General features: G+C 49.8%; 1 protein-coding gene across 2 annotated transcripts; it reads right to left on the bottom strand.

Annotated features, from left to right (window-relative positions):
* Nucleotides 1–27,630, bottom strand: TFPI2 (tissue factor pathway inhibitor 2). 2 transcript variants are annotated; one of them, XM_076068103.1, is made up of 6 exons: nt 26,770–27,630; nt 14,647–14,850; nt 12,930–13,115; nt 7,969–8,142; nt 6,929–6,983; nt 4,731–4,857 (listed from the first exon to the last, which is right to left on the bottom strand). In XM_076068103.1, the coding sequence occupies exons 1-5, from the start codon at nt 26,837–26,839 to the stop codon at nt 6,958–6,960; spliced, it is 660 nt and encodes a 219-aa protein (XP_075924218.1). In that variant the 5' UTR covers nt 26,840–27,630; the 3' UTR covers nt 4,731–4,857; nt 6,929–6,957. The 2 variants fall into 2 exon arrangements, with proteins under 2 accessions (XP_032813107.1, XP_075924218.1); XM_032957216.2 differs by lacking the exon at nt 6,929–6,983 and having other exon boundaries at nt 1–4,857; nt 26,770–27,199.

Raw genomic sequence — 27,630 nt, 5'->3', positions numbered from 1 at the left:
TGAAGTGTGAAAATAAAATGTATTTTTTTTGCAAGCGTACAACAACAAAACAACAAAATCACGTAACAACTTTTCTTTAGTGAGACGAACACGACAAACAAAATACGATGCAAGTAAATACTCGTCGTGTCGTTAAGCCATAGTGTTTGGTGACGATTAAAAAAAACACTAATTCTGCCACGGTTAAGATCACCACTGCCGTATATCCTATCTGGATTATAAGACGCACTACATATATTTTTTTAAATCGGTATTTTAGAAGCAAAACGCGTTACGTGCATCTTGTAATCGGCGTGCAGAGGTGTGAGCGTGTAATTGATCGGACGAGTACACACATTGACACAGGGCACACGTTTTGGTGCGGGTCTTGCATGCCGTAGCGTCTCATAATGCACGGGAGGAAGAGGGTCCTCACAAGATGAAGCGACCGCTCGACAACACAACACGACCTGACGAAGACATGTGTCCACCACAACTCCCCATTTGTTGGCCTTGCGGGCTGTCATCGGAAGGTGCTCCGCTCAGAGGAGTGGCTCCCGCAGACCCAAAATGAATGCACTTTTTGTCTTTTTCTTTCTACTTTCTCCAAATCCCAAAAACTCTTTTCGCACGACGCACACACCCAGCGCTTCAAATCGACGTCCATCTCAACCCTTGACTGTGACCCGAGAGGCGTTGGCGCCAGTGGTGTCACGCGCTGCGCTCCAAAACCCTGCAGCACACATCCGACCGTTCAACGCCTGCCACGTGCCTAAGGTCGGTGGCGGGGGGTGGCGCATGAAGCCAGCCCTGGGCCACTTCTGCTCCCCCTCACCAACCCGCACTGACCGGCCACTGCAACAACCCAATGGTCAAACAACTCCCATGATCGACGTGGCGTGGAGGAAGGTGGGGGGGTAAGGCTTCTTGCAGCGGATTGACACGAAGGGCGACTACACGGTATCAGTTTTATTTTGATAGTGAACGAGGATTGGGTCATGAATAATCATTTTACCAAGCCAGCTTATGCTACGGGTAGTTTCAGTTAATTTAATATTGTAATATATAAGGATATATGTGCAGTATGTTTTTTTTATTTTGCCTGTCACGTGGTTGTTCTGCCCCGATTTTTGTTGCTTTATTTCTCCTGACCGAATTTTGTTTTATTACCTTTGCACAATATTGGTGACCCGGATCACTTGCTAATGAGGCTCTCCTGGTATCTTGAGTTGTCACCCGGTTAAACAAATTAACCCCGAACCGAATTCAATTTAATAACGCCCCCATTTGCTCTACGCTGCTGTACATTTACATTCACAATCGTCTGGTTCCCTTCGCGGGGAAGTACCCCACAAGCACTGTCATTGGTACTTAGAAAAATTAGTGAGTGTACACGCAACTTCACAGCAAACACGGCAAACGAACACACATACACACACCCGCGGTGTCTACGAGTCTCCTTATTCAAATTTTTCCACCACACGCCCCCCCCCCCAAAAAAAAACATGGGCACCAGCGGCGCGGTTGTGAGAAGCGTGCAGGCGGTGCAACTGCACTGGCACCAACAGGCCAGAGTGGCTCGGGTGCTGGGCTGTGAATAGGGGGAGGGGGGGGGGGCAAATCTAACAGTGGACAGCGGGGGTGGAAGTGGGGGTGGGGGGGGGGGCATTCCCTCCCTTACACAAGGGCCCATACCAACCACGCTACGTCCACTGACAGGCACATTCATAGCACGAGGACATTGCTAAATCACAGCGTGTTGGGCGATCTGTGCGTGTTTGTGTTTATTGGAAAAACCCACAGCCGCATTTACGAATGCGCGAGTAGGCTTTTCGCGGTTGTGCGGCACAGCTCTCCAATGTGTTTTCGGGTTGTGCCGCGCGTAATGTTCGGCACGGTGAGTTCCTGAAGGAAGCTCGCAGCACGTGGGGCGAAAAGTTGGGAACATTGTGCGGCGCGTATGGCACAACTCCTAGAACGCACATCGGAGCGCCGCTCGCATTTTGCGCTGGTCAATTATAAATGTTTTTCCTGTTAACGCAGCCGGTGCTGATGATCTAATGGGAACGCACCCACCAGAAAAAAAAGAGCAGAGTCATGGCAATGGAAAAATATGAGGCGTTCAGCAGGTTTGCGTGTGGTGGGGTGAAGTGTGGGTACTCCCCTCTTTCGGGACATCTTAGTGGGGAGGAGTCGGTAAAATATCCTCCAGAGGGAGCTCTCTATAGCGCCCCCCTGGAGGGTATTTTATTTTAATCCTCTGGCATAATTGGTCACCCAGGTGAGTCTTGCAAATGAGACTGGAGTCGCAGAATCACTGCAAGTCTGGCGGGGCCCCTCGAGAGCTCTCTCTCTAGTGGAGGGCCCTTCTGCCAGCAGTAGTGGAGCGAGCAAAGACATTGCAGGGCTGCGCCTTTAACCTCGCCACATTTGATCATGGCGGCGAGAAGCTGACGTCCAATTGATGGATGGAGCAATGGTGGTGGCGGCAGCAGCGGCCACGACGGAATGCGATTCCTGCAAAAATTGAGCGCGGCGATGATTAAATCTCTCCGCAGCAGCGTAATCCCACAGCGGCAATCAAGGCTGCGGAATTGGATATTTAGATGACGATGACTCACGGCGTGGGAGCAATGCGATGCGAACCGTCGTTGCACGTGAACACGAGGTGAGGATTCCGCCGTCGCCCCGGCCCCCGTGACCCCACGCTCGCGTCGCCGCTGCCGCCGCTTAACGCAGAACGTCTAACGTTTTATTGGAGAGAGCTGCCGCGGGGAATGGCGCCCTCGCTCGGACGCGAGCCCAGCGGCCGCGACGCCGGGCGAACGGTGCGATGGGAGAACTTGCTCAGGATCCGAAAAGCTTTCCCTTTGGACCCGAGCTGTGGAAGCCCCTTTTGTTTCGGAGGTGTCCTAATGGGGCACCGACACCGGGATGGCTTTTTCCTGGCCAGTGTCGGTGGCGATGCGGACAACTTGCACGGAAGTCACTTTTGCGAGGTTCGATTCGTCAGAGTTGGAAAAATTCAACAGAAATTTGGTGGAAACGCATTCTGAAACGAATCACCCCGGTACGTGGCGCGACTTTCTTTTTGGGTTTCCGGCGGGTCCCCCAAGTAGAGGGAGACCCCTTGTCCACACAGCCCGCCCTTACCCCCCCCACCCACCCCCAGATGGGTTCAGAACCGCTGATTTAAAGACTTCTAACACCTATCGTACACCGCGTGGTAACGATTGCAAATATATTGCCTGTTGATGGCTTAATTAGGTCGCAGTGCATAACCGCACGCAACAAGAGCCTACATTCTCAGTCCGTCTGGAAATGCTTATTTAGCCAATAAAACTCAATTACACCCGATTAAAAACGATTTAACAAAAAAATGTCCATCTCCAAAGCCGAGCCTCCGCTCGTTTGCGTCATGTTTGTGTTCCGTTCCGTTTTTTTTTTTTGCGCAATGATGAACGGCGGACGGAACAGAGGTTAGACCCTTTTTAAAAAAACGATTTTGCCAGATCAATCGCGGAGCATTCCGTGGCTGGCTGCAAAAGAGCACGGGGGGTCCCTCGCTCAGGTCGCTGTACGAACCAATTACAGTTCACTGGCTGGCGGTGTTTAAACCAGCTATGCGTGCTATGAAAACACCAAACACACTCCCGTGATGTAGCGGTTAGCACACCGGACTGGCAATCCATGAGGTCACCGGTTCGATTTGACCTCTCGGTTTTGGCGGTCGAAACAATGGCGCAAGTGTGGGTACTCCCCGCTTCTTACAAGCCATCTGGTGAGCATGGAAGAGTAGGCCAAATTCTGTCCCCTCCGGAGCGCTCTCTAGGGGAGGCCCTAATGCCAGCAGTGGCATGAGCAAGGATTTGCAGGGCTGCACCTCTTAACTTAATTACAATTTTTCATGTTGCCAGTTGGTCAGAAGTCAGAGCACGAAGCAGGCAATGCTGAGACCCTGGGTTCAAATCCGGGTTTCACCCAGCCGTGATTAACCGGGCACTTATTCAGCTCTAGCAAGTTGAGAGTCTGAACCCAGTTACGAATGACCGCACAAATAACCCATCGTGTCAAATTAGGTTTTGCACTCAATTTGGCTAAATTCCCAGGCGCTGAGAATGAAACATACGGGGGTCTGACGGTCGCGTGATACTTGCGTGGCCGAGCGTGCAGGACAGTGTGTCCCCATGCTGCGCGTAGATAATTAAAAGGCGCCTTCAAAAATCTCTTCCGCAGCAGCCGTTCTCGGGGATGCTTCTCTGCTCCGCGAGATTTCCGAAATGGATTTTGTTTTGACTCGCGACACACGATAACCGACAGCACAACTTGTAATGAGATGGGGGGGGGGGGAGGGCGGGGGGGGGGAAAACAACAACTAAGTATGCGCATACTGCAAGTAAAAATTTCGCAGGAGACGGCAGATGCCGGTGCGAGGGATAAGCGCGTTGCGTTTAATAAGAACGGGCGCGTGACTTTTAAATTGAGTTAACTGGAGAGCCGCCGCCTGAACCATCAACATCGGTGACTCCACCTCGACGCAGTCACTTCCTTTCACACGCAGCCACATTCGTTTGCGTTGAGTTCGGACGGCGCAACCGAAAGTGGTGAAAGCGGGTTAAATAAGAAAAAAGAAGTACGTCAATGACACGGTCGGTGCCTCTTGCTATGAAACCCAACCGACCTCGCGACTACAGACGGCGCCTGCAATTGTGTGCTCTTGTCAGTTCTGCCCTCGATGCTCCGTGCGGTCTGCTCGTTCGCCGTTCTTCCGAAGTTGTTTTTGCTTTATCCTCCACTCCCTGGTCCTCATGCCCGCTCTTAGCCGGCTGCCGAATGGTTTGCCTCTGGGTTGGATCATCGAAGTTGAGGCTCTCATGTCTTCCGGGGGGGGGGGGGGGGGTGGGTAAAGGAAAGAAACAGAAAACATTGAGGTTAAATCAACAATCCACGCGCATGTGTGTACGTATGCGTTTGCGTGCGTGTGTGGGCAGTGGTGGTGTAGCGGTTAGCGCTACGCTGCGCTACGAACCTGGCGACCCTGGTTCGATTCCCTTTCACGGCCAACACCAGTGACGATTATACGAACCGGTCCTGGGCCTACCCTAGGTCGACTCAGCCTCAAATGAGTACCTGCTGCAGTGTGTAAACATGGCCACTGGGAAGACAAAGGAGGCCGGGCATGGTACTAGCCTCACACCCCCTCGTGTGCCGTGCCGGCCTTCATAGGTGCTCGCGAACGGCACTTGCCCAAAGAGTCTGTTAAAGCTACATGGAGGATCTTTGTTGTAGTGTAGTGTGCATCTGCAAGTCATCTCGACCAGTCAACCCACGGCACCTGGGTCTGTTCCGCAACCTCCTGCTTGCGAGCCTTTCAAGACTTCACGTGGCCTCAAGGTGCACCACGCACTGGCACAAAGCGACGTGAGAATGTCACCGCCACTTAGTGGCGAGCGGTGTTTTCTTTTATCACACGCTTTTATTTAACTCACTCGTGTCTGTTGATGTCGTTGTTGTATCCTCAAATCTCGTAACTAAATTTTAACCCACCTCCCAATGTGGTATCGACTGCAAACTTGGTATACTTATGTCATACTGATGACAATACTATATTCTATCATAAAAAATAAAAAAAGATGTATTTTAAAACATTCTTTTCTATATGTTATGTTTCGGCTTGGGTCTAATTGTCCACGCACAACTCACGTTGGCTGTAAATCACCACGGTCCCCTTACGTTATGGCAAGCTTCGGGGCCACTTCCTGGATTCGTGGAGTTCTTCCATTACTAGCACGGTACATTTCATTAGAGCGTGTTTTTTTAAAAAAAGTTTTAAAAAAATATTACGTATTGTGAATATAGTTAGACGGACCCCTTGCGCGAGGTCACTGGTTCGATGCGTTCAGTGGACACAACGGTGCAAGTATCTTGAATCCGCCCCCCCGACGCTGTCCACCCAGCAGGATAAACAGATAAACCAAAGTCGTTTAGCAGGTCGCACGCGGTGGGGTAAAGTGTGGGTACTCCCTCCTATTGCAAGACATCTGGCGGTCACAATACCCTCCAGAGTGGTTGTCTAGAGGTCCCTCCAGTAGCGGCTCTTCCGCCGGCAGTGATGTCAGTGAGCAATTGCAGGGCTGCTCCTTTATATGTATGATAGCGTGCAGTGACTCAGCACACTGATGAGAGCACCGCAAACCAGATGATCCACGTGTGCATTAATTTAATTTACATTGCGTTAATAGATTAATAAAAGTCCGTTTCAGTATTCTCGCCGCTCGCACGGTTACCGTCCCGTCTAACAATGGGCCTCAGAAGACGAGTTCACAGAACTATTGCTGAAGTCACTTCATAATGCACACTGGGATCGCACAGGTCGTTTATATTCTTTGTACAAAGTTTCGCATGTCAAATTGAAAACATCCAATATCAGGGCTGGAATAAGCCAGGCTAAGTAAAAAAAAACCTAATCTAATGTAATGTTTTTTTTTTGCGCAGTCAATGGGGACTGGGCTGAGACCATGCTTAAAGAAAAAGTTTTCATCTTATTTCGTGTTTAACCGTGTGACATTTTAAGAGGCCAGAATACGTTCCATTTGCAAGAGTGACCTGGGACATTCATTTGTTGTGTGTGTGTGTAGTTCCAACTGAGTAATTTGGCGATGCAATTTTCGACTTTGGCAAATGTATACCCTTACGCCAGCACACACAATGGCCTAACTCTTGTGAATGACGTAAAGGGATATTTGACGGCGCATAGTATTGTCACGGTTATTACACCCGCAGTTATAAATCAGGAACATTCAATCAGTGCAAGGGATCTGCTAATGAACTAACGGGTCAGCAACATGGACAATGATAAACAATGGGTGTATTCAAGAGGGGAGCGAAACCGAGAAACTAATCTAGGATCTCAGCGGTGTTGACTCAGCACTCCAATTCCTAAGAATACCTTTCCACGTGGCACGAAGCCTTCTTGGCTCAGGCTTCCAATCGGTCAACTCGACCTTAAATTGATCATATAAAATGTATTAATTTCAACTTGTCATGCACCGCACAGTATTGCACTCACTCGCGACGACAGACAACGACGACTCGGGAGGGCGCAGGAAGGCAGCCAAGTGGTGAGCTGGCGCCTACTAACAATCGTCCAAGCTCTGTGGGTCCTCTATATATCAAGGTGCATTCGGTCAATCCACTTCTGAAAAAGGAAGCCAATAGGTCAGTGGGCTTTACCTCGTAAAATAAAATAGTCTAGTTTTATTCGTATATACGCTTTGTGATTTGCTTACCTTTCCTATACTATGGACTGCGTTTGTCATTGTAACATTCTGACCCGGTACCCCTGCTGGACATCTGTGACAAAGAGCTTTATAGCTCATTGGATTCCTCCAGTACAAACAAACACATTATGATTCTGATACAGTAGGCTCTCGATTATCCGCGCTAATGACGAGGACGGCCGCGGATTAAAAAAGAAAAATTCCGCGGATCTCTATGCCAAACACCACGAATATTGGTATAAATCACCGATTGATGCCCGTGCTCAGTGATAACACTTTCCTGCTCGCCCGCAGAAGAGTCCGCCCACTAAGTGGATAGCAGAGCCACGCCAAGCAACCAACATCAATCAAACTCCTCCCACCCTTGTAAAGATCTGGCAACTACTGTACTGCAGGGGTGGTCACGTGGATTTTGGATCAACCGGAGCAATTATTTGTTCGGTTTAAGGACGTTACTTGGTCACGAACATTTTCAAGAATAACAATGCACAACTGTGTCTAGATCGTTCATTTGGTCTTTAAGGGAAAATCCGTAAGTTATTAATTTACGTCAAAATCCCAGGCGCGCGGTCAATCCTCAAAAATCGGATAAACCGCACGCGGATAATCGAGAGCCTCCTGTATTTCGGTCGCCAACCCCCTGTGCTCGCCCGGCGCTACGAGAAACCCCTGCGTCTCCCCCCGCCCCACCTACTGCCTTGTCGCTCACCTTTGGAGCAGACGTGCTTGCACGTTTCCTCGTTTGCGAAGTTGTTGTCATTGCCGTCGCAGCCGCTGTAGTGAAAGGTCTCGCACGCTTGCTTCTCCACGTTGTAGAAGTAGCGCGGCTTATTGTCCTCGCAGTTGCCCCGTGCGGCCGGCCACAGGCAGATTTTGGGGATCCCTGCCCGACGACATTGGCAAGAGAATCGGCTCGCGGTTCAGTCAACGGTGGGTGTACCACGGCTAGACCAGTGTTCTTCATTGCAAGGCCCACGGGCCGCTGGTAGACCCTGGTGGCCTTTAGTGCAGCCCCTGATGTGTGGGCCCCCCCCCACCCCCGACAACACACAAATGTGAAAAACTTGCAGGAGGTGTGTGTGGCGGCCCTCGCACTGATGTCTTCTCGGCAAAAGTGCCCCCCCCCCCTCGCAACCCTGAAAATTAGTGAAGAACACTGGGATAGACTCACCATCCCCCGCCATAAGAATGTGGATTTTCCAACCACTGTACACGGGAGATTTGAAATCACTTGGGACTTTTGACCTGAAACAGGTGAAAAATAGGAGGCGCAGCCCTGAAAGGTCTCGCGCCCCTGCGCGCCACACTGTTGGCGGAAGGGCCTCCCACGCTTCAGAGGGGAATCTTTGGCCAGCTCTTCCACCCTGTCGAAAAACTCCTCGAAGGTGTTGGGAGCGGCCGCACTTTGCAAATATAGGACAGCTGTCTGTGGCAGAGGGGGCATTAACCCCACAGGGCGCATTAATCCGAGACCATCTTGTCACACTGCATCTCTTTGCTCTGCGTAAAAAAACAGCCGTCGCACAGCAAGCGCTTGCGTCTCCCTTCACAATCTTTCTCTTGGCAGGAATATTATTATTTTTTTTTTGCAGGAGCCGTGTGGGAGAGGAATTTGTGTGGCGGCTTTCACCGAAGCAATCGATGAAGGAAAACACCCAACGCGCGCCTTTAAGGAGGTTCAGTTTCCATGCTAAGCAACAATACGCATGAAGTGTCACATGTGAGCGTCGCAATTTAATTCACCTGATGAAGGCCGCTTGTGTTGTGGCCGAAACGTCGTGAGAATTTCATCGTGTTATTTTATTTTATCAATTTATTATTTTATTCTCATTCTACGTGACTTTACCGAAAGAACCAAAGAAGCTGTGTTATTTTTCTGTTTGCCTGGTCTGCAACGTCTCGCGCGTACTGTCTTCGTCGTAGGTTAAGTTTCGTTTTGCTCCATCTCATTCACTTCCATGAGCCTCTAGATAACGTTTGCAAATCATCAGTATGTTCTTGATTTGAAGCTTTAGTATATCACATTAAAAAAGGTAAAGGTGCTGCTCCGCAATGTATTGCTCATGCCACTACTGGCAGAAGGCCCTCCGCTTAGAGGGAGCTCTAGAGAGTCCTCCTAGACCAGGGGTCGGCAATCAAAATTCGGTTAAAAAAAAGAACACATTCCTGCGGAGGGAGCCGGTAGGAACGTTGGGTTGCTCGGTCAATGGCCAGGGTCAACGGCACCACCACGTGGTGTATTCCGCACAATATGCCCGACTGTGAGGGCGGGCACAAGCCGGCGTGAGTAGGTTAAACGTTGAGTTTTATAAGGGCACCACGGGGTGACCAGCCCCTCCCCACCCAGCCCCACCCCTCCCACCCCCCACCCAGCCCCACCACTCCCCACCCAGCCCCCCCCAACCCTCCCCAACCCTCCCCACCCAGCCCCTCCCTCCCCTCCCCTCCCCACCCAGCCCCTCCCTCCCCTCCCCACCCAGCCCCTCCCTCCCATTTTTGGATTCACGACGGACGGACGGACGGACGGACACAATAATCCCCTAAAACTCACTATTTCAAGAGCCGCAAAGCGTCGTGAATACGAGACGGTAGGGTCCTTAATAAACAACGTCACGACGCAGCCCTATAAAGAATACAAGACGGTAGGTTTCTTAATAAACAACGTCACGATGCTGCCCCATAAAGAATACGAGACGGTAGGTTCCTCAATAAACAACGTCACGACGCTGCCCCTTAAAGAATACGAGACGGTAGGGTCCTTAATAAACAACGTCACGACGCAGCCCCTTAAAGAATACAAGACGGTAGGGTCCTTAATAAACAACGTCACGACGCAGCCCCTTAAAGAATACAAGACGGTAGGGTCCTTAATAAACAACGTCACGACGCAGCCCCTTAAAGAATACAAGACGGTAGGTTCCTCAATAAACAACGTCACGACGCTGCCCCTTAAAGAGCCACGTTCGTCTCCGGAGCCGCAGGGTGGGTGCCGAGCCCTGTCCTGGACGGTGCATGGGCCTACGCTTCCACGCTGGCCGGAAGGCCGTGGAAGATGCGGCAGTACTCGCAATTCTCCCCCACCCACACTTGACCTGCCGATTGATAAACTGTGGCATAGCCGTTTGTACCGCAGGGTAAACAGAGGCGGGGGTATTGAGTAAAACTTGCACCGTCGTTTCAACTGCTGCGCCGGGAGTTCAAATGGGAAAAAAAGGCGATCTCTGCATTGCACGTCCAGTGTGCGGACTATTACAACATCCATGTAATTTCTATCAATCACAAACGGTCGCACGGGATTTTAACCGGCGAAACAAATCATTACATTCCTACCAAATAGTGTCCCGACCCCAGATGGCGACAATTCATCGGCGTGAATGCAGCCACTAAGATTCTCTGGCAGACCCAGGGGCAGCAGTTCGACCACTTTTCTCTCAGGGTACGACATCGATTGCATCTGTAAAACCGTCCAAAACAGATCATTTGAACGCACGTTGATTCTAAATGCGGAGGGAAAAATTGGAGGACCAAGACAAAATCCACACGATCACGGGGAGAGAGACACGCATACTCCAAATATACAGCAGGCGTCAGGGTCGGGATCGAATCCATGACTCCCCTGCATACCAGGTGTGGGAATCAACATCTCGCCACCGCAGCACCATTCTTTGCACCGAGGATCTGATTCCTTGCACCAGAATGAACTTCCCAATGCCACATACGGGGCTTGATTTCTCCCGGAATATTTTCATATTTTGTGAGGACCCACAAAACTCCCCCCCCCCCCCCCGTCCCTTGTACCACCCCCACCACCCTGAGGAAGAGGTGGGGCCTCAGGGACCAAGGAAATGTTTTCTGTAACTCAGCCCAGGACGACTCTGGCCGGAATTAAGCCGCCCTGGGCACGTTTACATTAAAACACGTGCCCAAACAAACTCGATCAGCATGCGGTTAGTACGGAACGGTAAGATATTTTTCTGCCCGTTCAAAGAGTAACAGTGCCAACCAAACCAACCGACCGTGTGGCTTATGAGAAGAAAAAAGGGGGGGAGGGGGGGCAGAGGGCAAGGCGGAGGGAAAAAACCATCAGAATCAGAATATTTATTTAGACTGCAGAAATCCAATGAGCTATGAAGCTCTTTTTCACAGACGCCCAGTAAAAGGGCCGCTGCAGCGTTGTCCGAACGAGATATAACACTTCGCTCTGAGCAATGCATTGGTGTCTATCGATCCCACCGCTCCCCTTCAGCGGAAGAGTAGAGAGAATACCAAGTAGAATAATCGATTCCACACGGCCTCGTTGTCAACATCTAGAGGTCATCGTGGCCAAAGCCATCGATGCCACCACCACCACCGCACCTCATCGCCAGCACCTTCCACCCTCCGCCTGATCCCACAGCTGATGCACAGTCACGACACGTGACCTCCAATTTCTGGCCTGACAGTAGAAACTAAAAACTTTTAACTATTTTTTATTTTACCAGGTAAGACCCACCGAGCTATGAAGCTATTTATTTAAGAAGCGACCTGGCCGCTACAAATGATAGCTCGACGAATTGGCTTATCGCACGGAAATGTATAGCAACAAAATACTCTAAATGTGTGATGTCGATTCTAAACGTGATGGGAAAAATCGGAGCCGGAAAAATATCCGCACGACCAACAGGGAGAGAGACACGCAAACTCCAAATTTATACAGGCAGGCATCAGTCGGAATCAAACCCACGATCTCCTGCATACCAGGCGAGGGAGTTAACATCTCGCCACCACGGAGCCCCCCCCCCCACCCCCCTTCCCCGTGACATGTGCTCTTTGGTTTTCCCCTCGGTCGCCGCACTCATGTGGTGGAGACCACCCCAACGCGTGGCCCTCTCCCACCCTCCACGCACATCCCGCCGAGCGCGGTCGCTTTTGCTTCACGGCCTTGCAAAAGCATCGACGAGCACGCAAGCTCGAACCACACGGTCACCTCCCCACCTCCCGCCGTGCGACGGTGAAAAACCTCGCACGCCCGCGGTGTGCACAAATGCGATTGTTCGAACTTGGGGTCAACTCCTCCGATTTGTAGCCGCCGCCTCCTCCTTTTCCGTTGCCCTCAGTGCCGCGCACCTAACTAATCACGTGCGGTGCAGTTTCCCGTTGATCGAAATTGATTGCCGTGATCCTAACCGCCCCCCCCCCCCCCCCGACCTTATTGAGTCTCCACCGTGCACCAGCGCATGCTCAGTGAGCAGGGGCACAGTCCCACGGTGGGAATTGGGGGGCGGGGGGGGGGGGGTGCCCTACTACTCGTGAACGCTTCCCCATGGTTATCGGTTAGATTCCAGATAGGGTCGGCGAAGTCGGGCCCCCACCCTCGCTTCGTCACGGACGCGAGGAGTTCCACCGCAACTCCAACCGTATTAAACCTACGGCAACTCCTGGCCAGTGACTCAGCACTAACCCCCGCTGGTCGCGGGCTCCCCCGTGTACGGAAGGGTTCCATCGGCAGCGCAATGGGCATTTACGTCGCCTTGCTGTATCAAAAAAGAGTACCGCAATTTTTTTCTTTCTAAATTACCGCGGGGGCGTCTCTTGGGCCGTACGTATCTTAAAACGCGTCGAAGCCACCCGCTGGGGGGTGCCCCAGATGGGGCCGCACGCGTCACCTGTGGGGCCCAGCGGCGCACGAACCTCTGGTCTTGGGGCGCCTGCAGCTCTCCACGCACTCCTCGGTCGTGCGGAAGTTGTTGTCGTTGCCTCCGCAGCCGCCGTAGACGAAGTTCTCGCACTGGCCCGTGGTCATGTTGTAGAAGTGACGCGTGATGGCGGCCCGGCAGCGGCCAGTCTCCGGCTCCAAGCGGCACTTCTTGGCCACCTCTACGACGGGGGGGGGGGGAGGCACGGCAGGGGGTTTAAACACCGACGTGCAAGGGCAATGACGATGGCAGGCCGTGCAGATGAATGTCGCCGCGGGACTAAATTCTCTGGCGCGTGTCCCGATGGGTACTGCGTGATCGGACGTTCAGTGTTCGCCCGAGCTGCTTTGGTTTCTGGTGGCCGAACGAATACATGATGAGGTCGCACAAAGTGCTCGCCACAAATGAACCACAATACCTTGCTGATCTCAAGGAGCATGAACCATCATCACGCAAACTCCGATCATCCTCGCAGCGGATTTTGGCTAAACAAAGACCGTCACCGCATCACGCGCTTTCAGATGCAGCCGTCTGGAATGCTCTTCTGTCCCATATTAGTAAGCCAATGGACCTATGCACTTTAAAATCTAGTTTGAAAACTAATTTCTTTAGAACTGCTATTCTGTGTTTAGTTTGTTGTCCTTCCCCCGCACCTCTGATTAGCATGGTTGGCTACGTACAGTGCGAAACAAGTTCAACATACATACATAAATAACGCTGGTGGCAAGCGTTATCACCACAACCACGTGCTCAGGGGCTCATCCTTGCACTGCAGTCGGCTCGTGGTGGCGAGATGTTAAATCCCTCGCCTGGTGTGCAGGAGGTCGTGGGTTCGCTCTCGACCCTGACACCTGTATATTTGGAGTTTGCGTCTCTCTCTACCCGTGGTCGCCTTGATTATTCTCCAGGTCCTCCGGTTTTTCCCTCCACATTTAAAAAAAAACATGAATTTAGAGTATTTGGCTGCTATAAATGTCCACATGTTAAGCCACCTTGTTGAGCTATCACTTCTGAAAAGGAGCTGTGTAGCTCAGTGGGCCTTACCAATTAGGGCCATCTGTCTGCCTCCCCCCCCCCAACCCTCTTCATAGCCCAGTGTGAGGGAGTGTTTAGACCCATGTAGATTTCTGATCTTGGGAGTCAGGACACATTAAATCATTATTATTAGAACCGCACCCTCCCCGTGCTCCTTCAACCCACTCGCCACTGCTTTTCTCACAGCTGCAATTATTTTGGGGTGTACAGCTTATTTAGGAGATGCACATTAATGCGGATAAAAGCCAAACTGAACAAGCTTTGTGAGAAACCAAGAGCAGACAACCTAAACCAAAATAGTAAACTCAACCCGGGGGGGGGGTGGAAAGGAGGTGCAGGAGGTGAGGACGGGGGAGGGGGGGGTAAACGTATCCCATGTATCCCAGGGTTCATATACGATATAGTATTCTGACCCCGGGGGCCAAATTCTATGGGTTTAGAAACAACACAATATCTCGCCCTGGCACGTGGGGCCCTTCGGCGTGTGGGGCCCCTCCGGCACGCGAGGCCACCGGGGGGGGGTTACGTACGTTCTGTACGTGGAACTTCTTTCACGCCGCGCGCAAGCCAACCCTGCAAATCGGATTGCGCGCGGGAAGGACAACAAACTGCCTGCACGCTCGTTGACCTCGATAGCCGGCGGCGGTGATGGTGGCGTGGTGGGTGCGCGAGCCTACTCTGCACTGTCCTGCAGGCGACGCGGCACTCCTTGTACGTCTCGAAGTTGTTGGCGTTGCCGTTGCAGCCGCCAAAGTCGAACTCCTGGCAGCGCTGCGTGTAGCGGTTGTAGAAGAAGCGCGGGATGAGGGCCCGGCAGGGCCCAATCTCGCTGTCCATCGTGCAAATGGCGCGCATGGCCAGCTCCTCCTCGCTGTCGTCGCCTGCAGGGAGAACCGAGGAGGACCCCGAAAACAACAAACTATTTTGTACGTGCATGTTTACGTTGAACTTCTTTCGAACCATGCGTAGCCAACCGCGATAATCGGAGTTAAGGCCCACCGAGCTGAATAGCTCTTTTTCAGACGCGACCTGACCGTCGCAAATTATAGCGAAACGAAGGTGGCTTATCACGTGGAAGTTTATGGCAGCTGAATACTCTATAAATGCACGTCGATTCTAAACGTGGAGCGGAAAAACCGGAGGACCCGGGGAAAAATCATACACGACCACGGGGAGAGAGACTGCAAACTCCAAATAAACAGCAGGCGTCAGGGTCGGGATCGAACCCACGAGCTCCTGTATACCAGGCGAGCTAGCTAACATCTCGCCACCGCGGCACTACTCTAAACACTGTGGCACCCCGGGGCTTAACTCCCGTCATAAAAACGATGGTTTACGCACCATACATATTTTTCTCATCAATGTCGTGGTCAATCACAATGCCGCAGGCCGCAACAACACGCTCACCCGCCCAGCCACTCAGTCACTCATGCAGGTCAAGACGCTGCTTCTCTTTCTGCTTCTTCCCTCGCAGTGCTCGACTGTGGGAATTCCCTCCTTCCACCATCGTCTCTTTTGTCGAGATTTTTTTTGCCTTTGCTCAATTGAACAAACACGTCAAACAAGTATTTATTACAATTTTGACAATTGCTGTTGGTTGCTGGCCGTTTTGATGTTTTGGGCCAATGTTCAGCCTCTGTGTTAAAAAAGTGTGGTATAATGCCATTCGTAGAGCTATCGTCAAGGCTCATCCATAAATGACTTCATTGCTCAAGTTCATTGTGGAATGACGCACAAACATGTTTCAACAAAATCGGTAGCAGTGTAACAACATATTTTCTCTCCATGTGGGTCTGAGTTCAACGTACGATCATTTTACTTTTAAGATCATACCCCAGTGAGAGTCGCCGCATTCTCCAGATTATTGCGTGTGCGCGACACAATTAAAATAACATTATTCACACAGAGTACAAGTTTGGGGTGCATCTTACTCTCTGGAGCATATCATAGTAATTTGAAGGATGCAATATATACGTGCATTATCTTTTGGTCAGCCTTGACCAACATTTGGCCAATTGCAACCGCGCATTTTCAATCGAAACAAGAGGTAAAACTAATTCTGTATCAGCTTCTTATCTGACAAATGTAATTAATTGTTTTCTCTCCAGACTAAAGGCTTGTGCGCCACGCTTGGAGGGGTTATAACGTCTACCGCTGGATATATGTATGCACACCGACGTCTTAAATATTGCTGCATCCCATTTGAAAGCTTGAAATTTAATACTGCTGCTTCATTAATAAAAAAAACTCCCGATGGCTGTCATGTAATATCTTTACAACAACAAAAAAACACCATTACAATATAAATGATGTAAAACTGTTACATTCATTCATGAATTAGCTCTGCTATTTGTTTGCATGTAACTATCGCAATGTGCAACTGCATGTTGCCTAATTCATATTCTTGGTTCTTTCGGTAAAGTCACGTAGAAGGGAAACAATAAAATAATAAAAATATAAAACAATAAAATTCTCACGACGTTTCGACTGCAACACAAGCGATCATCATCAGGTGTGAAAACCACAGCAAGAAAATTTGAAAAAAGTTGTGGTTTTCACACCTGATGATGATGATTGCTTGTGTTGCAGTCGAAACGTCGTGAGAATTTTATTAAGATTTTTATTATTTTATTGTTTCCCTTCTACGTGACTTTACTGAAAGAACCAAGAACATGACATTATTATTGTTGTAATTTGATTTTTAGTCAAAAGGAACCCAGTTAACGACTTTATTTCGGTTGACGAGCATTAGAGAGCTGAGAGGCTTCAATGGCGAAATCCCCAAAGAGCGTCTCGACGGCTTGCGAACAAAGTTCATTCGCAACATTGCGCTCGTGTTCATCACGATGGACAGTGAGCTTCCCAGTTCAACACGTAGGAGGAATTCGCGACCAATATCATCCATCGCGTAAATAAATAAATGTGTCGTTAAAACCCGCCACCACCCGACACAACCAACTCGTAAGGGTTGTCACGTCAACGGAACGTGCCAATTCGTCACATTAAATCGGCATACATTTATCTATTTACGTGATCTAACCCCCCCCAAAAAAAAAATCACGAGTGAGCTTTCCCCCAACCAGCCGGTGCCAAATATCACCGCGACAGAGCGTGCCTGCCCGTAGTCATCCGGCCGTTCACCGCTCTTAAGGCTGCCCCCCACACCGATGTTCCATGGAGAGGAGGGCCGGAGGGGGGGGCTCCGACGCACGACTCGCCGTGGCCGAAACGCCAAGAGGCCCCAGCGGAGCGCCGCGTGGGACGTGGCGGGCGAGGGGTTCATTCCGAACACGAGCGGCCACTTTTAGCGTTTGCGTTTATGCGCGGCCTTGCCCGCGTTAATCTTTCCCTCGATCGCAGGTCTTAAAAATCGGGGAATTCGCAGGGTTAAACGAGTAATAATTTACGGCCCCTTAATCAATCCACTGCGGGACAAAGGTCTCTCCGCAGTTAGACGTTTGTCGATTCGTTTGACTATGCTGCACCACGTTGTGGTGAGAGCGGCGGGCTTGGTGAAGCTATGGAGGGGGGCCAGGAGCAGTTCACTTAATCACTCGCCTGTTTTTGCTGTGTGACGCAATCGAACTCAGGTCACTTGGTTCGTAGTGCAGTGCACCAGCCACTGCATTAACGCTCCCTCCACTGACTTTATACCCTTGACACTTCAACAATGTCGACATAACCTTCCACGTCTGCACGCTCGTATCTCATAAATAGTTGTCATTGCTTTATAATGCACTTGCACTGGCCCCGAGGAGTGGAGGCTTTTTTCTTCTTCGCAAATGTTTCAGCATTTTTCACGAACAAACGTGTGGCGTGGACAAACGAAAGCAATGTTTTGCCATCATCATAATACTAATGATCGAGCAACTCTTTCAACAAAACACACATTTGATAAGGAGGGTGTAATTTGTTATTCGCTAATGTTGAACATTTTTCACGTAAAAACGTGTTTTACCGTCATCATCATAATAACGATGAGAATAACTTTTCACCAAGAAAAACTAAAATTTGCTAAGGGGCGTGTCAAACTTGTTCCACAACACCGACTTGCCCTTGGAAGGGTCGCAGGGCGCAAGATAAACTCTTAAGCGCAGCGTGACATTTTAAATAACCTTCACTTGTACGTTTTTGTTGGGTTTTTTTCAATGCCGTTTTCCGCCTCTTAAATCTACACCGTCCGCGTTTCACAGGTCGCTTTAGCGCACTCTCCACCATGTACAGCCAACAAATTCAGTTGAATGGTTAACTCAAATGGTTTATAACTATGCCATTAAATATTCTTATTTTTAAACATTACATAACGTGTTGTCACGAACTCGGAGCTTATTTATAAGGTCGGGGAATCCGACCACCCTTCATGTTTTATAGGCGAAGCTAAAATGTCAAATAAATAAACTAGATGGAGTGTGAAACATGGCTAAGGGGGTGATTAAAGATGCACGTAAGATAACCACCATGTATCTTTTTGAGAGTTGTGCTGTCAGAGGGCTCACACGTTTTTCAGGTTGGACCCCGTGCTGTTCAGTGTGATGTCCGACGTTTTTGCTCCATTTGCTGGGAGCTTATTCAGGAACTGATTGGGCATAGTTTCATGTTCTCCCTCGATTATATAGAGGTGCATCACCCTGGCATGCATGGGAGAAAGAATGCCTCTTTCCCATATTTGTCTCTCCGCAAAAAAGTTTATTTTAAATTTTTCCTACATCCCATTGGCTGCACGGCCTTCTGGGATCGCATCTTATCAGCAGCACTGTTCGATACAAGCAAACAAGGCCGTAGCCATGGAGTCAACATTGGTGGGGACCAAATCTTCCAGGGGGTCTGGGGGTCCCCCCCCCAGAAAAAAATAAATTTGAACACTCTTTTCCTGCCATTTCTTGCCTTAAATATAAAAAAAATCACTAACACTTAGGATGGACTTTTTATTTCTTTTTTACAATAATTAATAGTGCATTGTATTCCATTTATCTGTTTGTTCTTTTTTACCTTTTCTTGTTTCATTGTATGTAATGGCAGAGATTAAGGATTAATAAGTACAACCATAACCACAATCATATAAACAGAAATCTATTTCATAGCGGACATTTTGAGCATATTTGAATATGGGCGGGGGTGTGTGTCCCCCCAATATATATTATAATTACAGCCTTGCAAGCAAACAATGGACCAGTTTTGTTATTCGGCGTCTCATCAGCAGAGTCATGCTTGCTCGAACCAATGCTGGTGAACAGCTGAAACTTGTATAGGCAAGGGACCCCTACACGAGAGCTCTCTCCGGTATCACAACATATGCACAAGCGACCAGCTCGTATGGCCACACGTGCGACGAAGCTAACGGTGAACATCGGCCGGTCAACACCAAACATCATCAGCAGCAGAACGGCGACTACGTAGCTGAGAGAGACCGCGCCCACGAGCTGCTCCGCCAGTTCTTGTAGATGAAGCTCGCGGGTCGCGGATTGAAACTTCGGCGCCCGAATAGCCACGCGGTGCAAGCCGGAGAGAAAAAAAGACACGGGAGAAATAGGCCTGTTTTTAAATCCACAACGCAGAACTTTAAAAAACATTGGAACCGTTCTCTTTCGTCTCTCCCTCCCTAGAAGCCCCGGTCGCGATGTATTTTAGAATTCAAGATGAATTACGCCCACGCACACAAAAAAAAAAAACACAATTCACCGGGTCCCCAATTGCACGTGAGGTTTATGAACAATAAATAATGAGACCGGCGGATATTGAAATTGCATTAGCAGTACTATAAACGTACCAGCACATGACCTCCTCATCCCGATAAGTTGCGTGTATTTTTAAATCATCACGAGCGCAACCGTAAAAAGCAGTGCGTAACTCACATGGGCCTCCTGCATCGCTCCGTTTCCTTTTTGTGCACATTTCAGCTTTTGTCAGTGCCCATGTATCAAATTGATATGTCGTCGTTGTCATCATCAGCCATGATCAATCCACTGCTGGATGAAGGCCTCCTCAACAGGCTGTCACCGTCTTTCATGGTCCTGCGATGCAATGATCCATCTAGCACCTGCCACCTGCTCACAAGCTAATTTCATCGCTCCATCTCCCCATTGAATGCCCGCGTGGACACGTTCCGTTCATTGGCTGCCGCTCAATCATCATTCAGGACCATCGGTCATCATCCATTTCTAGCGACGTGCCCTGCCCAACCCTGCCTGCCATTCTTCACAGTTATAATCGTCTTAAAACTGCATATACTGTATTCCCTAATCCACGTGTTCCTATTTCTCTCTCAATATTATTCCAAACGTGTATCTCCATACATCCATGCGTAGATTTAAGTTTTTGTAAATGTTTTGTTTGTTACTGATCATGTTACTGAACCACGTGTGTGATTCATGTCATCATAATATGATTACAAAGTATATGGACTTATTGGAAAGTGTTTTATTAATTAATATTGGTATATTGCATTCCACGACCTAATTGAGTTTTCCAAGGGACAGTACATTTTGTAGAGTATGTGGCCGCTATAAATTTCCACGTGATAAGCCACTTCATTGATATATCATCTGTGGCCAGGTAGCTTCTGAAAAATAGCTGGATAGCTCAGTGGGCCTTACCTGGAATTTTTTATATATATAGTTTTTAGTTTCTACTGTCAGGGCAGATATTGGAGGTCATGTGTCGACTGTGCATCAGCTGTGGGATCAGGCGGAGGGTGGAAGATTTAGTTTTAAATTTTATTTGAATAGGCGGCTTTGGAATTAGACTGAACGACAGATTTGAGGAAGCACAAATCGGACAAAAAACACAATAAGTTGGATTCATCACGCTGAGAGCGATAGCCAAGAAGGCGGCAGGGCTTGTGCAGAACTCATCATGGCTACAGCGGACGATGACGGCCAATCCGCTGCACTGACGACAGAATACCAGCCAAAGGAGGGAATACACCGGAGTGGACAATCACCATGGAGATGGGAGCGATGGATGAGCTTAGCTCACATGCAGGTGTTAGACGGATTACGGTGGCAGTGTAGGAAGACAGCACAGTGTGACAGCCAATGTTGCCACTGCCCTCTACGGCCAGCGGTATATTGCGTTGGCAAAAACAATGCAAAGCAAAACAATGGGATGCCAGCGGATGTATGTTACCCATCCGAACACTCTGTTAAAAGGGCAGGAGTATAGGTGATAAAGCACAAGCGATTTAACGTACATTCATCCAGAGAACACCCGTCGGCCCTCATGAAAACCCGTCCGAAATAAACAAAAACCCCATGGCAAGTGGGGAGTGGAATGATCAGAGATTAAGTTCAACTTTGGCAAAGCTGTTGCGTGGAAGGTGGTGTCAGCCATGCATACCAATCGAAGCACGTTGCATGGCCTCCTTCCGTGTATTTGTGTACCCCACGTGGTGCGTGGCAGTGCCAATTGCCAGAATGTGTTGGGCGACAGAAACTCTGCGTGTTTTTTTTTTACACGGTTATATAAGTGAACACGGAAGCTCATTTGCGGGAGAGACAACAAACGGCTTGGTGCAACTACAAAACCACGCGGGTGTGTGCGACTTTCATTGCATCTCGCTCCATATGTTCGGAGAGCTTCGTCAGATGTCACGAAGTTTTTGTTTGTACATTCACAACGCTCAACCGTAACCAAATAAAAACCCCAGCGACAAACTGAAGAAGAGCTCCCGGCACTTGACGCAGAGAGCCTATACATCATCACAACTGCAAAAAAATGTCTTATGCAGTGCAATAAATATTCTTGGTTCTTTTGGTAAAGTCACGTAGATGGGAAACAATAAAAATATAAAACAATAAAATTCTCACAACGATTCGACCGCAACACAAGCAATCATCATGAGGTGTGAAACCCACAGCAAGAAAATTTGAAAAAAGTGGGTTTTTTTTAACGTTAACACCACAGAGAGCGAACATAGATGGACTCGTCCATCTGAATAACTGCCAAATCGCTCTCCGTGGTGCTAACGTTAAAAAAAACGCTACTTTTTTCAAATTTTCTTGCTGTGGTTTTCACACCTGATGATGATCGCTTGTGTTGCAGTCGAAACGTCGTGAGAATTTTATTGTTTTATATTTTTATTATTTTATTGTTTCCCTTCTACGTGACTTTACCGAAAGAACCAAGAATATGAATCCCTGCAATCACGAAAGCTTTAAATCAAAATTTAGTGCAATAAATCTTTCAGTGTATGTCCCCTCTATATTTGTTGACCCATATGTCACCCATGAAAATCGGACTGAGGGTCAACTCAAGCGAACCTGAGGGAGTCAATGTTAATTATATTTATTGCAGTGTCGTTAGCTGGAACTACAATTACTCACAGCGATTGCAATGCATTACCAATCACACAATTACAATTGTAATTGACCCACAGCTCTGGTCTCAATGGGCTCTCACCTGCTGAAATAAAAAAGGCCATCTATCATTGTGGCAACGTAATGATCACAGAGTGTGCATAGAAGCACGCTCGGAGTAACATCGATAAGCAAGGGGAGAGTATATGGATCACGGGAACGTGCACATTATTCGAAACATATCAACTCCAGAAGCATGCGAGTGCATTTTTGAAGAGACATTTGGATCGCCGATTGAGGCTGGTGATGGAATGAGAGCCAAAGGAGAGAAGAGATGGAGAGAGGAGCACGTGGATTTGGGGGAACAAATGGAAATGAGAGGCGTCACACAGACAGTGAGAAAAAGTACGTGGGATACTTGGGCAGGGCATATGTCGAGAAGAATGCTTACGTACGGTGTGAAAGAAGTTCAACATACGTACAATGTCGATGGAATGGCAGCCAAAGGAGGGCCGAGAGAGGTGAACACGTGTAACACACGAATCCATCGGCGACCAAACGCAAATCGGACTCCCACGTTGACTAAGGATAACATAAAGTTGGCTTTAGGCAGATCACGTGACCAGAAGGGACGATTGCTGGCGGACAAGAATTGTGACAACGGCAGCCCAAGGGAGAGGAGAGATTGTGCCCGGAGAGATGGAATCATGAGATCAGCGATGAGAGATCGGTTCACGTGCAGGAGTGCGGCAGATCGTGACGTCTTCACGAAAAACCGCAAGGCAATGGCGACGGCGTGGGGGAGGCGTTCAGCCAGCAGTGGATAGAGACCGATTGATAGTGATTGATGATTATCATCAAAACAATTCCTCGATGGCAATGAGCAAAACTGTGGCACAGTTGCTTCCACTGCGTAGTGGCTGGGTCAAATTACATGGATTAATGGCAACTGAAGAACTCATTTATTTACAACTCGTTGCCTTTTGTGTTCAGTTCGCGGTCCTTTTCCGCGCACATCCGATGAGCACGGTTGGCTACGTACGGTGCGAAAGAAGTCCAACGTACACACGTGCAAGGGAGCGCATCCCACTGGGATTAATCCACCGCGTAATGCATCGCAGCACGGAAACAAACGCAGTGCACAGACCATGCAGACGTGCACAGCGCGAACACGTGAGCAATAAACTATCGAACGGCCTTCTCACAATCGAGAACACGTTCACTATGAATAAAGCCACGGTGCAGACTGCACACAAAGACCCCAATCTCTTCCCCCCGGGAATCACAAGAACACCCCCACCCCCCCAGCGGCTAACCACAGCGCCACCGCTCCCCTCTCACAACAAAGACACTGGGGGCATCGTGTGGAGCACGACTTCTCTCACGAAGATTCCCCCACCGTACAGTCTCTCCAGCGGACTGCGAGGGCAAGTGCTGTTAGCGAACACGAACTCAGGCAGGCAAAGACACACTAATATTGGGGGGGGGGGGGGGGGGTGGGGGTCACGCCCGACCGCCTTTGTCTCCCCAGTGCTGATTTTTTGTTTTCGTTTTACAGACCAGCACCAGGTAGTCGTTTAAGCCTCAGCCGACCTAAGGGGCGAAGGATCCAAGGGATCGGTTAAAATATTCGCCACTCTTATCGTTCGCGAGCGGGAATCGAACGCAGGTTGCCTGGTTCGTGGCGCAGTGCGTAAACCACTGCGCCACCGCTCCCGAGCACGCACAAAGACACACACCCACAAGACCAGCACGCACAAAGACACACACACACACACCAGCACGCACAAAGACACACACACACACACCAGCACGCACAAAGACACACACACACCAGCACGCACAAAGGCACACACACACACACCAGCACGCACAAAGGCACACACACACCAGCACACACAAAGACACACACACACAAGACCAGCACGCACAAAGACGCACACACACCAGCACACACAAAGACGCACACACAAAGACACACACCCACAAGACCAGCACGCACAAAGACACACACACACGACCAGCACGCACAAAGACACACACACACACCAGCACGCACAAAGACACACACGAGACCAGCACGCACAAAGACGCACACACACAAGCACGCACAAAGACACACACACACACCAGCACGCACAAAGACACACACGAGACCAGCACGCACAAAGACGCACACACACAAGCACGCACAAAGACACACACACACACCAGCACACACACATACACCAGCACACACAAAGGCACACACACATACACCAGCACACACAAAGGCACACACACATACACCAGCACACACACACACACCAGCACACACAAAGGCACACACACACACACCAGCACACACAAAGGCACACACACACACACCAGCACGCACAAAGACACACACACACACACCAGCACGCACAAAGACACACACACACACACCAGCACGCACAAAGGCACACACACACACCAGCACGCACAAAGGCACACACACACACCAGCACACACAAAGGCACACACACACACACACCAGCACACACAAAGGCACACACACACACCAGCACACACAAAGGCACACACACACACCAGCACACACAAAGGCACACACACACACCAGCACACACAAAGGCACACACACACACCAGCACACACAAAGGCACACACACACACCAGCACACACAAAGGCACACACACACACCAGCACACACAAAGGCACACACACACACCAGCACACACAAAGGCACACACACACACCAGCACACACAAAGGCACACACACACACCAGCACACACAAAGGCACACACACACACCAGCACACACAAAGGCACACACACACACCAGCACACACAAAGGCACACACACACACCAGCACACACAAAGGCACACACACACACCAGCACACACAAAGGCACACACACACACCAGCACACACAAAGGCACACACACACACCAGCACACACAAAGGCACACACACACACCAGCACACACAAAGGCACACACACACACACACCAGCACACACAAAGGCACACACACACACCAGCACACACAAAGGCACACACACACACACACCAGCACACACAAAGGCACACACACACACACACCAGCACACACAAAGGCACACACACACACCAGCACACACAAAGGCACACACACACACCAGCACACACAAAGGCACACACATACCAGCACACACAAAGGCACACACACCAGCACACACAAAGGCACACACACCAGCACACACACACACCAGCACACACACAGGCACACACACACACCAGCACACACACAGGCACACACACACACAGGCACACACACACACAGGCACACACACACACCAGCACACACACACCAGCACACACACACCCACACCAGCACGCTCAAAGCCACACACCCACATACCAGCACGCACGCAGACACCACATGAAGCATGTACATTACTCTCAATGAGTCTTCGTACGAATCAAAAACACATGCTCATGTTTTTTTTCTCTTCTGATAATTTCTCAAAGTCATCTCACCATAAACAAAGCACTGCACGCACACACACACCGACACACGCACGTAACCAGAACGCAACGGACGCATCGACAATCAATACATTGCCTCGCAAAGAGAATTGACAAACTGAAGAACACGTGTTTTTTTTTCCTCAATCCCTCTGCTCATTTCCATTTTCACAAGTCGTCAACCCCGCAGAAACAAAACAACTTCCAGACGACACACAAAGACAAAGATCTCCCCGTATAGCCTTAGACAGACTGTTGCGGCAAGTGTTGTTAGCGAGTAGCGCCTGTGAAGGCCGGCACCGCCACACGTGGGTGGGGGGGGGGGTTGGTGGTCCAGCACCACGCCCGGCCGCCTTTATCTCCCCAGCGTCGATGTTTTACGCCACGGCACCCGGGTTCTCATTTGAGTGCCGAGTCCACCTACGGGAGTCCCAGCACCAGTACAGATCGGTTGTCCGTGAGCGGGCATTCGAACTCGGTTCGCCGGGGGTCCGTAACGCAAACGCGGCCACCGCAACAAACAGAAACACCTCGACACACGCGCGCGCCGGGACGGACACACGCGTCCACAAAGAACACGGCAACAAATAGTTGGTTGAAACAACTCTCGAGCTGTGTGCCACGTGATTCTTCTTTGTTGTTGTTGTTGTTCGCCACGATTGTCCGACGTTTCGCCGCACGAGCTGGGAGTTTCTTCCCACGAACATCTCCCCTATACCGGCCACCTCGCCCCGACCGCTCTTCCCGAACCGTCTTCATTGATTCGAGCGCTGCAGCAGAAGCTCTCTCCTCCCCCCCCCGACCACCACCACCCCCCGACAAGGTGGAGCGAAACGTCGGGACATCGAACCGAACAGGCGGGTGTACACACACGCCCAAAACCACCACGGGGGGTTGACAAAACAGTCGCCAATAACCGCGCGACATAAACCCATCGTACACAAGCAAGCAGCAAGCAGCAGCAAAACGTTTAAAACTTCACACCTCCCCCCCTCTTTAAAAACCCTCACTCACCCGTGACTTCTTGCGAGTTGCACGTGATGGCCGTGTACGCCAAGAGGCAGTAGAAGAACGTGGCAGTCATCGTCAAAATCGTCGTCTCCTCGATGCAGTCGTCTCACGAGATGTGTCCGAGCTGTACGAGGATTTATGTCCGTCGGCTCTGGCTGGATAAGCCGGTCGGGTTTCCGCCTGTTCGCCTTTTTTTTTAATTCCTCTGCCGCCGCCGCTGCTGCTCTGTATAAACTTTCACCGCCCACACCCCCACAGAGCACACACGCGCAACGCAACTCACCGCAACACACACACACACAGAAGACCCCCAGGAAATGACGCTGAATGAGTAAAAACACACACATAGCTTGTGGGCGTATGCGTCCAACTTTAATGCGCTCAAAGAGTAAGCAAAGAGGATAATGAGCGAGCGTGTGTGTGTGTCATCGTGCTTTATGTATTGTTACGCACATTCTTTAAACATAATTAAACCACCCCACCCACACATCGGAACAACAGCTTCACGAAGTCTCAAAGCCTCCGGGATCTGAGCTCCTGTCAGCAACCTGATGATGCTGGATGTAACTTTGGTAAAAAAAAAACTTTGTTTGGTGAAGAACATTTCCGCTTTTGCTGCTCCACGTTTCTGGAAAGCCATTGCAGCTCATCCACAGCTTATCTCCCCCCTCTCTCTTCACTCTCCATCTATTTCCCCACTTAACCAAAAAACAGCGCTTGCTTGCACCTGCACCGAACGTTTTCATTTTTTTTCTGGCACCTCTTCCTCCCACATGTTTGCTCCGTATTTTTGTTTTTCGGTTGTGTGTGTGTGTGTTTGTGTCACTGCTAAGACTGAATATACAGGGTGTTTCAAAAAATGGA

This window comes from Petromyzon marinus, chromosome 19 (assembly GCF_048934315.1).
Source record: "Petromyzon marinus isolate PM22_M1 ecotype Great Lakes invasive population chromosome 19, UKy_Petmar_22M1.pri1.0, whole genome shotgun sequence".
Classification (NCBI taxonomy): domain Eukaryota; kingdom Metazoa; phylum Chordata; class Hyperoartia; order Petromyzontiformes; family Petromyzontidae; genus Petromyzon; species Petromyzon marinus.
The sequence above is the reverse complement of the archived record's forward strand: the minus strand, read 5'-3'. Positions and strand labels throughout refer to the sequence as shown.

Bases quoted from the DNA above. Each gene is read 5' to 3' on its own strand.
- TFPI2 (XM_032957216.2), bottom strand. From the start codon at position 26,839: ATGACTGCCACGTTCTTCTACTGCCTCTTGGCGTACACGGCCATCACG. The intron at 14,851-26,769 runs GTGAGTGAGGGT...TTCTCCCTGCAG, and splicing joins CAACTCGCAAGAAGTCACGG to GCGACGACAGCGAGGAGGAG. The intron at 13,116-14,646 runs GTAGGCTCGCGC...CCCCCGTCGTAG, and splicing joins CGCCTGCAGGACAGTGCAGA to AGGTGGCCAAGAAGTGCCGC.